The sequence below is a fragment of the Corylus avellana genome, chromosome 1 (assembly GCF_965113065.1).
Source record: "Corylus avellana chromosome 1, dhCorAvel1.hap1.2, whole genome shotgun sequence".
Taxonomy (NCBI): Eukaryota; Viridiplantae; Streptophyta; class Magnoliopsida; order Fagales; family Betulaceae; genus Corylus; species Corylus avellana.
In genome coordinates, this window is record NC_142490.1 from 41,463,219 (window position 1) to 41,480,371 (window position 17,153).

Below are 17,153 nucleotides of genomic sequence, written 5' to 3' on the forward strand. Positions count from 1 at the left end.
ATGCTAGCAAAATGATGAAATTACCTCTATAAAATTTTTAATAAGACAAAAATATCCTTAAAATTTTGAAAATAAAAAATTAAATATTATATTTTTGTTTTTATTTTAGTAAGGGTAATTTCGTTATTTTGTTAAAATTGGGGATACATTGTTATTGTTTTGTTAGTTTGGAAGATAAATTGTCGCAATTGATAGTTTTGAAGGTAGATTGTCGTTAAGGTGATAGTTTGAGGGGGTTAAGTGGACTTTACCCTAATTTTTATTACTGTTTCAAAAACTAATAAATTGAATAAAAAAATTAATTAAATAAAAAAGGTTTTTCCAATCTTTCATGAAAAATAAGAATACAGTGCACAACGGTGTAGAAAATAGAACAGCCATGATGAAGGCATTCACTTTTCCAAATTCTCGTTAGCACCAAATACTACTGTTAACTTTGACATGATTGTCGTGACTTTGACCAATATGCTATAGTGCATTCTTCAAACCTTCTACCCACCGTCTCTTAATATTTTATTTTATTTTTTTAAAACAAGCCCAGCTTACAACCCACCATCTCTTAATATTTTATTTTATAAAATAAAATAAAATATTAAGAGATGATGGGTAGAAGGGTTGTAGAATGCAAAATCGTATATCTCATTAATATTGTAGGAAAATTAGTGCGAGTGATCCTTGATTTTAATTAATTATCAATTAATATTCCATGTCTTCATGATCAAGCTATACTCATTTCTGTGCTGAATTATGAACCAAGGTTTGGAAATTCTCGCCGTTCAAAGTCATCCAAGAGTCTACATCATATCACCAATCCCATTAATAATAAAATAATAAAATATTATTTAAATTTTAAAAAAAATATAAAATATAAAACAAAATAATAAAAAATATGAGGTGGCCGGCCACCCCTTTTTTGTCATAGGGGATGGCCGGCCATCCTAGCTGAGGCATGGGGGTGGCTACGGCCACCCCCAACTGGTCCTTGGGAGTGGCCGAAGCCACCCTCTAGGGCCCTAGGGAGAGGTTCGGCCACTCCTTAGGGTCAAATACATAAATTATAATTTTTTGGATTTGGCTCTAAGGGATAAGTGAACCACCCCTTGGGGCCATGGGGTTGGCTTCGGCCACCTTCAACTGGTCCTTGGAGGTGGCCGAAGCCGCCCCCTAGGGCCCTAGGGGTGAGGGCCAAACCTATAAATTCTATTTTTTGGATTTGGCCCTGGGGAGTAGCTGAACCACCCCCTAGGCTATTTAAAATTGCATTTTGCTCTTATTTAAGCAATGCACTTATATATTAGCTAATTCAGATGTATTAACTTGTTCCTCATGTGAAGTTGTGGATGGAATTCTTAGTGCTGATTCATTGCAATTTGACTTTGCTACAATTGGAGTTGCTATAGAGAATTTTTCAGATGCAAATAAGCTTGGGCAAGGTGGATTTGGTGTTGTTTACAAGGTAATTTAGCAATATAATTCTTTGTCATAACAAGTTAGATCCATAATCTTGGATTCTTACGGGTCGCATGTAATATATATTCAATATGCTTTTCATCAGGGTATGCTCTCGAATGGACAAGAAATAGCCGTAAAAAGGTTGTCTAGTGGTTCTGAACAAGGTGATCAAGAATTTAAGAACGAGGTCTTGTTAGTGGCCAAGCTTCAACACTCTAATTTAGTTAGACTCTTAGGTTTTTGCTTGGAAGGAAATGAAAGACTTCTTGTCTATGAGCTCATGCCTAATGCAAGTCCCGATCACTTCTTATTTGGTATGATTAAAATACTTCTGCTTAAATCTTTGATTCTACTCATAATTTTTATTTTTTTATTTTAGATTGCATGTTAGGTTGAACACAATTGTATATATCTTTGTTCAGTTGATTGATACACTTGAATGAATATGTAGATCCAATCAAACGCTTGCATCTGGATTGGGAGAGGCGTTACAAAATCATAGTAGGCATTGCTTGTGGGCTTCTTTATCTTCACGAAGACTCTCAATTTCATATTATTCACCGTGATCTCAAAACTAGTAACATTCTACTAGATTCAGAGATGAACCCCAATATTGCAGATTTTGGCATGGAAAGATTGTTTATACTAGATCAAACTCATGGAAATACGAGAAGAATCGTTGGAACTTAGTAAGTATCCTAACAAAATCTATACAAAATTAACGATAGGATTTCATGCTTTCTATTATCTGTTATATAATTAGTGTTATTTTTTTGGAAGATGGAAATCCTATCAAATATTTTATTGCCTCCTATAAATTATAATCAATTTCTAGAAGACTATTGCCTGTCAAATAACAATACTGCTATTACTCGATGTCCTAATGCAGTGGATATATGGCTTCAGAATATGCAATGCATGGACATTTCTCAGTAAAAACTGATGTCTTTAGTTTCGGTGTATTAATTTTGGAAATGGTGTCTGGGCAGAAAAATAATTGTTTCCGTATAGGAGAAAATTTAGAAGATCTTCTAAGCTATGTAAGTACAAATACCTTTGGGTAAATTTTCCTAAAATTTTCCTTTTGCCAATAATTGTGGCACTAGGGTTAATGTACATGATATTGATAGTGATATTATGTCTGCCCATGTTATTATCTTGCAGACATGGCGGAATTGGAGAGAAGGCACAGCATCAAATCTTATTGATCCGACATTGAGTGCTAGCTCAACATCTGAAATAATGCGATGCATCCACATAGGATTGCTATGTGTTCAAGAAACTGTAGCCGATAGGCCAACTATGGCTTCAATCGTTCTCATGCTTAATAGTCTCTCTATCACTTTATCGGTGCCCTCGCAGCCTGCATTTTTTATGCACACTACCTGTTAGTTCCTCTGTGGGCTTAATTCAGTTCCAAAATGCAGATGCTACTGTTCACAGGCTCAAATACTGATATAGAATGCTCAGAATCCAATCTCCACCGATCATAATGTAGATTCATGTGTTATGAACGTCCCTGCAAAACTTCAGCTCAATCGGACCACAAACGCCCATCGATCGGAGCTGTTGATCAAGACTGGACAAGCCAGGTCCGAACCGCAATTCCCCGGGTCTGGACCTCATTTCCAAAAACGAAAATCTTGCTCCGCAAAGCCATGTCCGGACCGCCCATTAACATGTCCGGACATCCCGTAAGTTTTAGGCCCAAAAACGTGATTTTAAGTGGATTAGGTCTAGGGTTTTGTCGGGGGTATATATACATCATTATAGAAGAGAGAATTACGAATTTTCACCCTCAGAGAGTTCGTGTGAGGCTGTGCTTGAGTGATTATTTTGCTGTGAGCCAAATTGATTCCTCTTAGAGGATTTTTGTTAGTATTGATTGTGTGCTTAATTGAAGTCTATCGGAAGGGTTCGATAAAGGAGAATCACGTTGAAGAAGATTGTGAGCGAGGAGACAAGTTGGAGGCTTGTCGATCTTACAGAATCAAGGTCTTGCAAAGGGTTGTAAGTGTTCCTAGTATCTGTAATCTCTGGATAATCTTTTGATACTGATTTCCTGGGTTTGGCTGCCCCGGAGAGGTTTTACTTTTAGAACGTTTTCTAAAAGGTTTCCTCTTCGTCACCAAAATCTTTGTGTGTGATTGTTCATATTTTGGTGATTGTTTGCTTTGATAAATATCCGTTAATTCCGCATAAAATTGTGATATTTATCTGTTTAGAGTTTTTCAATTGGTATCAGAGCGGGTTCACTCCGTGAAGGATTAAATTCCTGAGTGTGATCTTTGTTTCTTGTTTAAGATGTCTCAAACCCTTAACACTGTGCCTAATTTTGATGGATCAAATTATGGCTATTGGAAATCCTGTATGAGATTTTTCTTAAAATCTATAGACGTTTGGCATGTCATTGAATCTGGATTTAAAGCTCCAGATAAGCCGACAGCTGAATGGTCTAATGTTGAAAAACAAACTCGTATGGCGAATGACAAAGCTATGAATGCTCTATGCTTGGCAATTTCACAAACTGAGTTCTCCAGAATTTCAAATTATGATAGTGCCAAGGATGCATGGGAGATCCTAGAAACTACATATGAAGGAACTAATCTTGTTAAAGCTTCAAAACTTCAAATGTTAGTTTCTCAGTTTAAGGATATTAAAATGTTAGAGGATGAGACATTCAATGAATTTTTTGGTAAACTTAGTGAAATTAGAAATTCCATGATAAATCTAGGAAAGAAAGTTTCTGACACTAAGCTTATTAGAAAAGTTATGAGATCACTCCCTGAAAGATTCAGAATGAAGGTAACTACTATTGAGTCATGCACTGATCTTAATACCATGAGGATAGAAAAGTTAGTTGGTGCTCTTCAAACTTATGAGTTTTCCTTGCCTCAACCTAGGAAAAATAAGGATATTGCCCTTAGAACTCTTAGGAAGAACTCTGATGAGTTATCTGATGAGGATTCACCAGATGATGAGGAACTTGCATTGATAGCTAGAAGGTATTTTATAAATGAACATAGAATTTCCAAGAAATTTGGAAAACAAAAAGAGAGTACTCAGGTTAGAAATGAAAGAGACCCACGTGGTCCACAATGTTATGAGTGTTCTGGCTATGGTCATGTGCAAAAGGATTGTGCTAACCTCAAGAGTAATAAGCCAAAAGGTCAAAAAGCTTTCAATATTACATTGAGTGACACTGATGAGGAAGAAACTCCTAATTATATGGCTTTTGGTGCATCTTATGATTCTGATGATTCTGATCAATTAGATGTTCAGTCTGTCCCTGATAATGAATCAAATAGGGTTAATGATCTTCAAAACTCCTTTAACAATTTAATGGAAAAGTTTTCTATGCTTAGAAATACTAACTTGAAAATTGTTAATGATTTTAAGAATCTTGAGCTTGAAAGGGATAATTTGTTGAAATCTTTGAGTGATTCACATGTTGTTTGCAATACTCTCAAATCTGAAAATCATGTGTTAATTGCTAAAAATAAATCCCTTCAAAATGATCTGATTGCATCTAGAAATCACTTGAGTAAATTCTCTAGTGAAAAGCTTGATAAAATGTTGCATATTCAAAAGCAATCTAGCGACAGATCTGGCTTAGGATTTGATAAAACTGCTTCTTTGTCTTTTAACCGTGCTTCTACTTCAAAGACTGTTTTTGTTAAACCAGTGAAAGTAGAAGAATCTTCAAGTGAAGAAAAGCAAGTAGTTGCTCCGACTCCTCAAGGTAATAAAGGTAAGAAAATCTACATTGAGCTTCATGCATCTTGCCCTACACCTAGAGTCGTGCAACCTCCTAGGAAATTACCTTCACAAAGGTTTGTCCCTACATGTCATCACTGTGGCAAAGTGGGTCACATTCGACCTCATTGTTTTAATTTGAAACCTCATGTGCATATAAATGAAAATTCCTATTCTAGGAAAGAAAATGAGAGTTTGGTCATAATGATGAGAGAAGTGCTTTCTAGGCTAGATAAGTTTGAGCAAAGTCATAAGTCTAGACCTAAGATTTCTCAAGTTTGGGTTAGGAAGGATGATACCATTCACCCCTTGAGGGGGAGTGGGGATGATCTCACCTTATGTTAGGTGAGTCACCCACATGTCTAGGATTGTTTTTCTTGCATATCTTTTGCATATCCTAGAGCATGTTGTTTTTCATTTTCATTGCATTTTTGTTTTATTTTGTTTAGAAATTGTATTTTGTTTGTGTGCATTTCTTTTGTGAAAAATAACAAAAAGACAAAAATATTTTACTTTGGTTGTTTTTTTTTTCTTTATTTTGTCTTATGCACCTAGATAGTTCATTAATTTCTCATGTTGCTTTTTATGAATTTAATTCCTTGCATCTTGGAATGTTCTTAATATGCTTGAGATGAAAATTTGTGTCAATGGACTTGTTTTTGTGGTTACCTAAATCCTGAGCTTATGTGGTACTTTTTGCCTATGCTTTATTTCTTGTGCACAATTAAGCTTATATTGAGGTTTTGTTTCATTTTATTTGTGAGGTCTGTTAGGTAACCATATGAAGTTTTTGACTAGTCATATTTTTCAAATTGACCATATGCTAGTTGAACCTAGGGCTTAAAAATTCCTGCTTTCTCTTTTGTGATAAACACCAAAAGTTTAAGGACACTTTCTCAAAGAGAAAAATAAACAAAATAGTGAAACAAATAAAATCAAAAGATCATATTCCAAAAGGAATTTATTTCACTGTGTCAAACTTGTGTAAAATATTTTACGAAGAGAATTGTATAGGATGAGAGTGGCTAGGCCCTAGTATGATAAGGTTTGACTTTTGATTTGATATACTTGTCAAAACCTCATGGTGGTGAAACTTTCTCCTCATTTTGTAAATTGAAATTTTTTCTCTTTGGATGGCTTACCCACACACCACACAAGCATAGGTTGAATGGAACATTTTCTTGGCTTGGGTTAAGCAATATGAGTTTCTAGCCATTTCTAGTCTCATGTATATTTTGCATATTTTGAGCATGTTTGGATATTCATTGTGCAATACATGAGTCATTGATGTGTTATTATGTGTGTTCATTTAACTTTTAAGGGGGAGAAACATGCTTTGCATTTCCAGTTTCCTGTTGTTAATTGAGTCATACATTGAGGGGGAGTTTTGCTGATGTTTCTTTATGATTACGCATTCTACGTCATTTTTTTATTATGAGTTTTATTTATGTCTTCTTGTTCCACATATGCCTTGATGTATTTTGTGAAGTGTTTCAGGAAACATGAAGACCTTTTGTCATTCTGTGACAAAAAGGGGGAGTAAATATGGGGAGATGATGGGATTGACTCGACATTTTGGTTTTGTCACTGAATTGCCAAAGGAGGAGTTTGTTAATTCTTGTGTGGGCTTAATTCAGTTCCAAAATGCAGATGCTACTGTTCACGAGCTCAAACACTGATATAGAATGCTCAGAATCCAATCTCCACCGTTCATAATGTAGATTCATGTGTTATGAACGTCTCTGCAAAATTTCAGCTCAATCGGACCACAAACGCCGATCGATCGAAGCTGTTGATCAAGACTGGACAGGCCGGGTCCGGACCGCAATTCCCCGGGTCCGGACCTCATTTCCAAAAATGAAAATCTTGCTCTGCAAAGCCGTGTCCGGACCGCCCATTGACATGTCCGGACACCCCGTAAGTTTTAGGCCCAAAAACGTGATTTTAAGTGGATTAGGTCTAGGGTTTTGTCGGGGGTATATATACATCATTATAGAAGAGAGAAGTACGAATTTTCACCCCCAGAGAGTTCGTGTGAGGCTATGCTTGAGTGATTATTTTGTTGTGAGCCAAATTGATTCCTCTTAGAGGATTTTTGTTAGTATTGATTGTGTGCTTAATTGAAGTCTATCGGAAGGGTTCGATAAAAGAGAATCACGTTGAAGAAGATTGTGAGCGAGGAGACAAGTTGGAGGCTTGTCGATCTTACAGAGTCAAGGTCTTGCAAAGGGTTGTAAGTGTTCCTAGTGTCTGTAATTTCTGGATAATCTTTTGATAGTGATTTCCTGTGTTTGGCTGCCCCGGAGAGGTTTTACTTTTAGAACGTTTTCTAAAAGGTTTCCTCTTCGTCACCAAAATCTTTGTGTGTGATTGTTCATATTTTGGTGATTGTTTGCTTTGATAAATATCCGTTAATTCCGCATAAAATTGTGATATTTATATGTTTAGAGTTTTTCACTACCGTTGAACCAGACATATCATCATACCGATCAGTGAGTTATATCCTCAATCGTGTTTGATGGATGTAACAAGAATTCTTCATTTAGTTTTTGGGAAAGGCCATATAATTTCAGTTCACTTAAGGTTCATTAGGCTTAAAGGGCTATATATGTAACAGGAGATGAGTGTATTTGATTGCCATTCAGCATTAGATATGCTACCATATAAACCGCGTTTATGGGTGGGTTTTTCAATATAATATAATTTTTTTTTTTTTTTTTAAACGTCTTAAAAAAGAATAGCAAAAAATAAAAACAAAAAAGAAAAGAAAAGAAAGCTTATAAATTAAGAAGTTCATTAAATTCAAACATCTATTGAGATTCAAACCAGTGAGCTCAACTTCATGAAGTGTGGTCTTTAGCCGTCTGAACTATTCCGTGATGACAATTATTTGATGATTGAATTAAACTCACATTAAAAAACAAAAACAAAAATCATAAAATACTATTTATCACAGATTTAGGGTCTGTTTGGAATTGCGTTTGAGAGGCTTAAAAGTGCTTTTAACACTCAAAAAGTCCGTTTGAAGAAAAAAAAAATACTTGTTTGGTAAAAAAAATTAAAAACACTTTTAAGGGTTCAAAAAACCTAAAAATGGCCAAAAAACATTCTTGACAAAAGCTTAAAAATAAAATTTTTGCCTAAAAGCTTTTTTTAACATAAAATGTTTATTTCTCAAACTCAATCACAAACATGCATTTATTAGAGTAATTTCCACGAAATTTCTTCGGCTTGAAATAAATTTCTATCCTTTTTAAATTACACTTTAAAATCGCAATCTAGTACTAGTCTATGCAAGTGCCGTGCGCTTGACTATTTCTCCATTGACGAAGGAATAGTACGCCAACCGCCATACTCAATGGACAACTACTTTCTTCAGTGGTGAAAAAAATAAGAAAAATAAGAAAGAAAAGAAATAAGTTATGCTGGCTGAATTTTGTCACCCGCCTATTTAAATGGTTCATGCCAAATTTGAGACGAATCGTTGTTCAATTAAATTAGTGGAGTTCAATTTGATATATGCAAGTTTTTATTTATGTTTTGACATAATTCAAACCTGCCAACAACACCAACATATAAACACCTTTAACAAAATTCAAAAATCACAAAATCATGATCAAAATGTAAAGTTGATGCATGTAATCACTTTAAATCATGACTATTAAAAATGGGTAGGTTCGTTGTCCCTGTCTTACATTCCATCCCCCTTAACCGCATTAATAGGAAACGCGTACTAGACCACTGAAGAAAGTAGTTGTCCATTGAGTATGGCGGTTGGCGTACTATTCCTTCGTCAATGGAGAAATAGTCAAGTGCACGGCACTTGCATAGACTAGTACTAGATTGCGATTTTAAAGTGTAATTTAAAAAGGATAGAAATTTATTTCAAGCCGAAGAAATTTCGTGGAAATTACTCTAATAAGTGCATGTTCATTTTTTAAGTATTTTATTTAATATTTTAAGAGTCATTCTTAGTAAAATGCAACTCATTTCTTGAAGTTCATTGGCCTTTTGAAGTTGGGTTTGGCTTAGTTTCGGTTTCCAAAGAATTTGCTCTAGAATTAATGTTATGAGCTGTTCTAGCTTTGCTTGATTGCTGAGAAACTGTGGGAAAGAGATATAAAATTGGACTTTTGTGTGGTGAATTAGGGCTAGCAAAACAGGTATTTGTTTATCCTATGCATGTTTTTTATTTTTATAATAAGGTTTTAGATTAGATGCATGAATTATCTAAAATCTTATTATAAAAAAAAAACATGTATACGATAAACGGGCGATAATTAAAGCATTTTACTTTAATTGGTATGACATTCAACAAACTAGCGAAGACTACTGACAACTTTGGAAATCAAGACTTAATTGGTCTATTATTTAAACGATAGTCGTCTATTGTTTCTCTATTTAAAGTGGAACTCTCAACGAAAAATGTATAATTTATTTGAATATTGATTCAGAATATAGTTTAGTGTGTTTTGAAAGTCAAAGCTCTCTCGAAGCAGTCATTAGAGATTACGGCTCCCTCGAACAAGCTAATCTATCCCTTTTCATGGTTTGTCACTAGTTGATTCGCATCACAATCCTTATGCAAGACATCTATTTTTTCCTGAACTGGCATGGTTAACTGAACCACTTTATTTAATATTCTAACAAAAGTAAAATTATTTGAGATTACTACAACCAAAATGGATAGAAAAATTTTCAATTGGATTCAGGGACAATGTACTTTTATTTTCATCTCCTTAACAAAGAGATTTTTTTTTTTTTTTAACCACCAAAGAGTACTAGCTGTGCATACAAACAGTAACAACAAACTAAATACACTACTATGGTATAGAATCATGAGCATAGTAGCTTAAAATTTCAAAATATATATTTTTAATTAATGTAACTTTTATAAGGCACTAGCGAGGGTAGGGCTCAGTAATTGAAGCCTCATTTTCTAAGGCTTGGATGGAGTTGCCTTTAATTAGGTCTCTCATTTGATTCTCTATCGCACATGTTTTGCTCCCATCGAGATGCTGGCTCTGAGTCAATGTTACTGTGCATAAAAAATGCAGGTTGCAAGGGTATTGGAAGAGTGATGGAGTAACTTATTAGGCATGAGTACTATTGAAGCCATGGGTCTGTCAGCCACATTTTCTTGAACACATAGTAACCCAATGTGAATGCGTCTCATAATTTCAGTTGTTGAGTCTGACCTTATTGTTAGATCCACAATATTTGAAGCGTGCAGTCCCTTCTCTCCAGTTTTTCCATGCCTACAATATATGATTTAGATGGGCAAACACAATATCAAAAAGAAAGTTCTATTATAATTAGGATAATTCATGTGTTAATTTACTTGAGCCACAGTTATAGGACAAGGGAAATGCACCCAAGCATAATTGTACTTACATAGCTTAAAAGATCCTCCACATTCTCTCCATTTCGGAAGCAATTGTTCTTTTGTCCACTTACCATCTCTAACATTAATACCCCGAAACTAAAGACATCGGACTTTATTGAGAACTATCCATACATTGCACACTCACGGACCATATATCCGCTGCATGTCAACATCAATAATATTAGCTTAATTTGAATGGAAATAGACCTCTCCATAATTATCTTCATGAGATTTTAGTGAGGTGGGTTGATGCCTATTTAACTAGACCTTCATCCTTACACAAGCGAGGTGGGATTTAATTAATTTCATTGAGGGAGTCTTAAAGGTAGTTGGGTAATTAATTTTTAAATTGATGTTTAAATGCATGAATATTCTACTATATATGATAGGTATTCAAGAACAGTGCACTTATTAATGAATTTGAAAGAAACAATTAAGAATGGGCGTTTGCCTAAAAAAATTTAGGAATCGTGGCTGGTCGTCTACCACATTTGTCTCGATCAAACCGCGTGCATGCATGACGAAAAATCAGATCGTTATTCAAAGCATGAATGAAAAACCCCTGTCCTCAGTAGTCAATGTAGAAATATTTAAGTATTTAAAGTTGGTAATTTCTTCTTTTAGATAATGATAAATAATAAAAATTATTCTCTTAATTATTTTTATACAGTGAATGAGTGAATTTATTATTTTTATACAGTGAGACCTAATGAATTCAAAATTTTAATAATAAATTTATTAAATTAAAAAAAAAAATTGAGATAATGATATATAACATACCTCATAAACAAATAATTTGTTAGGTTTACGTGCTTTAAGCTAGAACTCACATATTTAAAACCTATTAATATTTTTTGAAGCTAAAATAGAGCAGGTAATTAAATAAGAGTGTTGAAATGTTAAACTACTTTGGGACATGGTTATGTAGTCTGTACCATGTAGTATATTAAATTCGTTGTTCCTGTTTGTATGCAGCTACAACGACTATTTTGTAGTCGATAACACAAAGAGAATAACTTATATGTGGAGGTTGCACAAAAGTGACTTTTTGTGTCTATCATTCAATGAGTGACAACTAAGCTTATTCTAAATTAGAAAAAAAGTTTGAATGCACTAGATTATACAAACCTACTGTTAAACTCTTCGTCTTTGTTCCTGTGTCTTTCCCTATGCTTTTTTTTTTTTTTTTTTTTTTTTTTTTTCTCTAACTCTCTGTCTTTGTTCCCCTGTCTATGTTGTCTTTCCCGTTAATCTTAAGGACAACTTTTCTTGAAAATCAAAGAACTTTGCTTTCCATATGAAAAGTAGCAGTGTAGTACTCTAGCTTGTATACGCTGTTATTATTACTAGCAGAAACTTTTGATTTTTTTTTTTTTTCTTTTAATGTCAAAAGTTAATTGGTCCCTTCATTTTATATGAAATCGTCACTAATCAAGCAAGGAACAATAACATTCTCTTTTGTTTTTCTGAAGAAAATCAGTAGCTCCAAATCCTATGCTTCTGCAACATATTGCCAGATTGATCCTTTCGCTGGGCAGTGCGGGTGTGGCGATATTGGTGCAGACGATGGCGATCTGGGCAGTGGGCCAGGCGGCGGTGGGCTGGGCAGCAACAGTGAACTAGGCTGGACGGCGGCAAGGCTCAATTTCTCTATTCATCTTTTCCTGCGCGGTGTGGGTAAGCTGGACGGCAGTGGACTGGACGACGGCGAGCTAGGCAGCGATAGGTGAAAGAAAACTAAGAAAATTGAGCGAGAAAGAAAACTGAGAAAACTTACAGTCTTACCTAGTTTTAACATTAGAAGGTATAATCTAATGCATCCTAGACCTTTATCTAACTTGCTCTAGGCTGACGTGTCAGTCATTTAGTGGCTGGCACAAAATCTACCTTTTGTGCAACCTCAGTACTAAAGACACTCTCTATTAATCAAATTATTAAATCAATTATTTATATATGTTAAAATTTTTAAAATAACAAATGATGTAATATAGTATGATTAGTATCCAAATTACAAATTAAGTCTAGCCCCTATTTCACTGCACCCCTCCCTTCAACTGCTCCAGGTCTACCTCCACAGTCCCCACCGGAAAGGAGTCATTTAGGCAAAAATGTGGAACAATTGAGACAATATTATTCCCATCTTTTAAGATAAGGACAACCATGTCCCATATTTTTGCCTAAATGGCAAATGAAATTGAGAGGATCCTTTTTCCGTCCCCACCAACCTTGCCCCTCATTCTCATGCATCCGAACGTTTTCTTTTTGTCTTTATTGGAAAAGGAAAATTTTCTCTGGTTCTCAAGGAGAAGTTGCAGGGAAAGTAGAGATTTAGTTTTTTTTTTTTTTTTTTTTATAAGTGTCCGCATAAGAGGGGAAGGAGAATTCGAACTAGTGACATCCGCTTCATTAAGCATGGTCCCAGCCAATTGAACTACCTCTTGGAGACAAGTAGAGGTTTAGTTGGTGGATATAAAGGGGACAAAAATGTGTGGTTAATTTCCTTAAATAATTAAAACTTGTCAATATTTTCCAATGACAAAAATATCCTAAAAAGAGGTTTCATTATTCCTTGGCTCGGATCTACATAGGCCCGCCCCTACAAAATTTTTAGAAAGAACACTTTTACAAGGTAATATTAAAAATTTGGGGAAACTTCACTTACCCTCCCCATACTTTCGCGCTTTTTGCAAACACCCCCCCATTGTTCAAAACCTCTCACTTACGTGTATCAAAGTTTGAGTTTCGTTCACTTTGGCCCTTCCGTTAGGATTTTCTGTGAAATCCTAACGGAAGGGGTCGCACGTGCCGCGCATGTGCAAAAGAATTATGGGAAGCCCCGTTTTACCCCTGAAGTCGCTTCTTTCTTGCCCTACTTCTGCACCATTTAAATCGAAATCATCTTCTTCTTTTTTCGTTCCACTTTTCTTCCACATTTTTCTTCTTCTTCGGGCATGCCCGCATTTCTTGTTCTTCTTCTTCGTGCTGACCATTTCATCATTCTGCTTGGTTATACCCATTTGATACCCATTATGGATCAAGCCGAGAGTGAAGTCAGTGAAGTGATCGACGCAGGAACAGGAACCAACAATCCAATGTGCAAATGTGGGAGGAGATCACGCATCTTAACAGCATTCACGCTACCAAATTTCGGTAAAAGGTTTTATACATGTGCAAATTACGTGGTAAGATTTATTTTGGCATTTTTATTATGTTGGGGATGGTTACGGTTTTTAGCTGTGTGTTTGGTGCAATTTTTTTTGCTTAGCCGAAAATGTGAGCGGAGTATTTTGCTGAAATTTGTTTCGTTTGGTTGGCTGGGTATTTGAGCTGGGAATTTGGTGAAATTTTTGTTGGTTGGCTAGGTATTTGAGATGGGTATTTGCTGAAATTTTTGTTGGTTGGCTGGGTAAATGAGCTGGGTATTTGCTGAAATTTTTAGGGTTTAGCTGGGTAAATGAGCTGGGTATTTGCTGAAATTTGTTTGGTTGGCTGGGTAAATGAGCTGAAAATTTGCTGAAATTTTTGTTCGTTGGCTGGGTAAATGAGCTGGGTATTTGCTGAAATTGTTTTGGTTGGCTGGGTAAATGAGCTGGAAATTTGCTGAAATTGTTTGGGTTGGCTGGGTAAATGAGATGGGTATTTGCTGGAATTTTTTTGCTTGGCTGGGTATTTGAGCTGAAAATTTGCTGAATTTTTTTCGATTGGCTGGGTATTTGATTAATGAAATTGGTTTTGATATATTTTGATTCATTTTGAGGTTTAGTTTGTGTTATATTTTGATTGAAGCTAGCTGAGTATGGTTTAAGGTTTAGTTTCTTCATGAAATTGGCTGTGATATATTTTGATTCATTTTGAGGTTTAGTTTGTGTTTTATTTTGATTGAAGCTAGCTGAGTATGGTTAAGGTTTAGTTTGTTCATGAAATTGGTTGTGATATATTTTGATTCATTTTGAAACTCTAGGAAGGATTTGGAATGAAGTATTTTTGGTTGACGTGAGATACACTATTTTTGTCCAGAAATATTGTTGGTGGCTTATGGTACATAATAGTTGTGTGAGGGATCTTATTTTATGTTGATCTGATTGTGTAGAATGCTGACTGATGTGGTATTTTTGTGACCAAAAATATCAATTATAAAAATAACCACTCGCAATAGGACGAATCTTTGTAGGATACGGCTATAGAGAGGGTGTCGAACCTCAAGGACTGCAATGGTTTAATTATCAAAATTAAAAGATCAAAGTTAACTTAATTAAAAGGGGTTTTGATTTGATTTGCTTAAAAACTAAAGTGCATGAAAATAAAAGAGATTTAAAATAAGAGAGAGAGAGTAGGGTATTGACTTCACCTCTATCCGCACAACAATGGTTAATCATAATTAATCTCATAAATTCATTCTATGCATGTTATAAATAAACAAGAAACTACCTTATTAAATAATAAACATAATCTATCTTCGGTTGGCACGGATCGTCCACCTAACCACTAAGACGCGGTACGACCCGTCTTCCCTAGGTATAAATTATCAAATTCTATAACAGGATACATACAATCAATGAATAAGTGTAACCCATCTTCGGTTGGCACGGACTGTCTACCTAAATTACACTAAACTAGGGTGTAGTACAATCCGTCTTCCCTAGGCATGGCCTATCAAATCCTATTGATCATATGTCAATTAAACCCATTGTATAACCATCATCCTCATAATCACAGAAAACAAGAATGATTTGAGATCAATAAAAGTAAAATACTTTCTAAGACAAGAGAAGAATTTCACAAATATTGATTTTGGAATTTAAGAGCAATTGCATTTAATAATTAAGAACATAAATCAATTGTAGCAATCCTCATAATTATACAATCAACATGCATAAATTGAAAATCTAGAAATTAAATACAATCAAACCATTGTGCTTGGAAAGGGTTACATCAATACCCCACGAAGAGGTTTAGCCACTCATGATCTCCTAAGCTCCAAAGACAATTTACTGAATTTTGCTCTAAGAGGCGGTGTGTTTTTTCTCAATGCTTAGAGGCCTATTTATAGGGCTTAGGAGAGTCCTAAAAGCCCTAGGAATCCTATAAATTTCGGAGATTTAAGTCCAAGTCCAATTATGATAAAGAAAACCTAAGTCCAAATCGGAATAGGATTCGCCCAGAATTGCGTTCCTATCTTGCGGGGCAATTTTGGCAATTCGGCGCTCCGAATTAGGAAAATGCTATTTCACAATGATTTGTAGAAATTTGAGTTAGCTTTCCAGTGCCGCTTGAATCACCTCAATCGGATATTTGAGCTGAAAGTTATGGCCAAAATACCGAGACATATGCAGAATCCAAAATTGAATCCAATCCGATTTTGACTCCAATTTGAGAAATTCCGAATTAATCATTTTCTTTATTTGATTTAAACTTAACCATGATTGGTTAAGTTTAACCATATATTCTAGGTCTTCTCAAAGTGTGCTTTTAAGCCCAAAATCAATGGAATTAATTGCATCTTGATTTATATCCTGAAAACACAAAAACAAAACAAAATCAAACAAATAACAATGCTAAGGAATTAACATATGTAAATTAAGGGGCTTGAATGTGCAACATTCGACGCTTATCACACCCCCAAACTTACATATTGCTAGTCCCTTAGCAATACAAAACAGAAAATAAACTGAAAAACAAAAAGATAAGTCCATCTTTCGTGGGATGTACGATTGCATTTAGCATATGCAACAAGTCTTTTAAACCCCTAGGCATTCCCTAGAGGACGAGTGAAGTCTCGTGAGGGTTTTCCAGGAATGATACCCACAAACATTGTCATCATTATGTCATTCAAAAGGATAAAGCATCACAAAAATAATGGTTCTCATTCATTAACAAGCTTAAAATTATAAACTTCATCTTCAAAATTCCAAGGAATTTACAAGTCAAATCACTTACAAATGGCAGATTGAGATACATAAATTTCAATTAGTGCAAAGTGAACTAACACATAATCATGAGGCTTCAAAATAATTCCAGTATGAATGAATCAACATCTCAGAATTTATTGGACTTCATATCAAATGAAACAACCAAGGCATACATTTTTTTTTTTTCTTTTTTCTTGTTGTAGGCTTTGCAATGCTTAGCTCCCTTAAGCTTTCTAGTTGACCCATGTATCGAGTGTTAGGCCAATGTCTCCCAAACCAAATGGCTTTAGGGCACTAGGTGTAAAGACACCCCTAAGGACTTACTAACTCGAGTCAAAAAGGCTACGAAGCTAAGCTAGCCATTTTATTAATCAACCCAAAAAGATTTCACTTTTTGACGCGAACACTCACTGCTTAATGAGGCAAGAGGTCCGGTTACTCAGTGAAAAATTCAAACTTGAATTTTTATTTTTATTTTTTATTTTTTTCTTTTATTTTATACATATATATCATGCCAAAGTTATTCATCCAATATGCCACCCAACATTGAAAACAAACATAATTGGTCTCAAAATTCATACCTCACAGACATGTGCTAGTGTGCTCAAGATAGATTTAAATTGAAACAAGAAGCATCTCATGTTGCCAAA

General features: G+C 35.0%; 1 protein-coding gene across 1 annotated transcript; it reads left to right on the forward strand.

The window, feature by feature from the left end:
• Positions 1-747: 747 nt before the first annotated feature.
• On the forward strand, positions 748-12,324 carry LOC148589855 (cysteine-rich receptor-like protein kinase 44). The gene is made up of 8 exons (XM_088515440.1): positions 748-757; positions 1,299-1,456; positions 1,556-1,766; positions 1,904-2,141; positions 2,342-2,492; positions 2,617-2,839; positions 10,266-10,285; positions 12,067-12,324. The coding sequence occupies exons 1-8, from the start codon at positions 748-750 to the stop codon at positions 12,322-12,324; spliced, it is 1,269 nt and encodes a 422-aa protein (XP_088371566.1).
• The last annotated feature ends 4,829 nt before the right edge of the window (positions 12,325-17,153 follow it).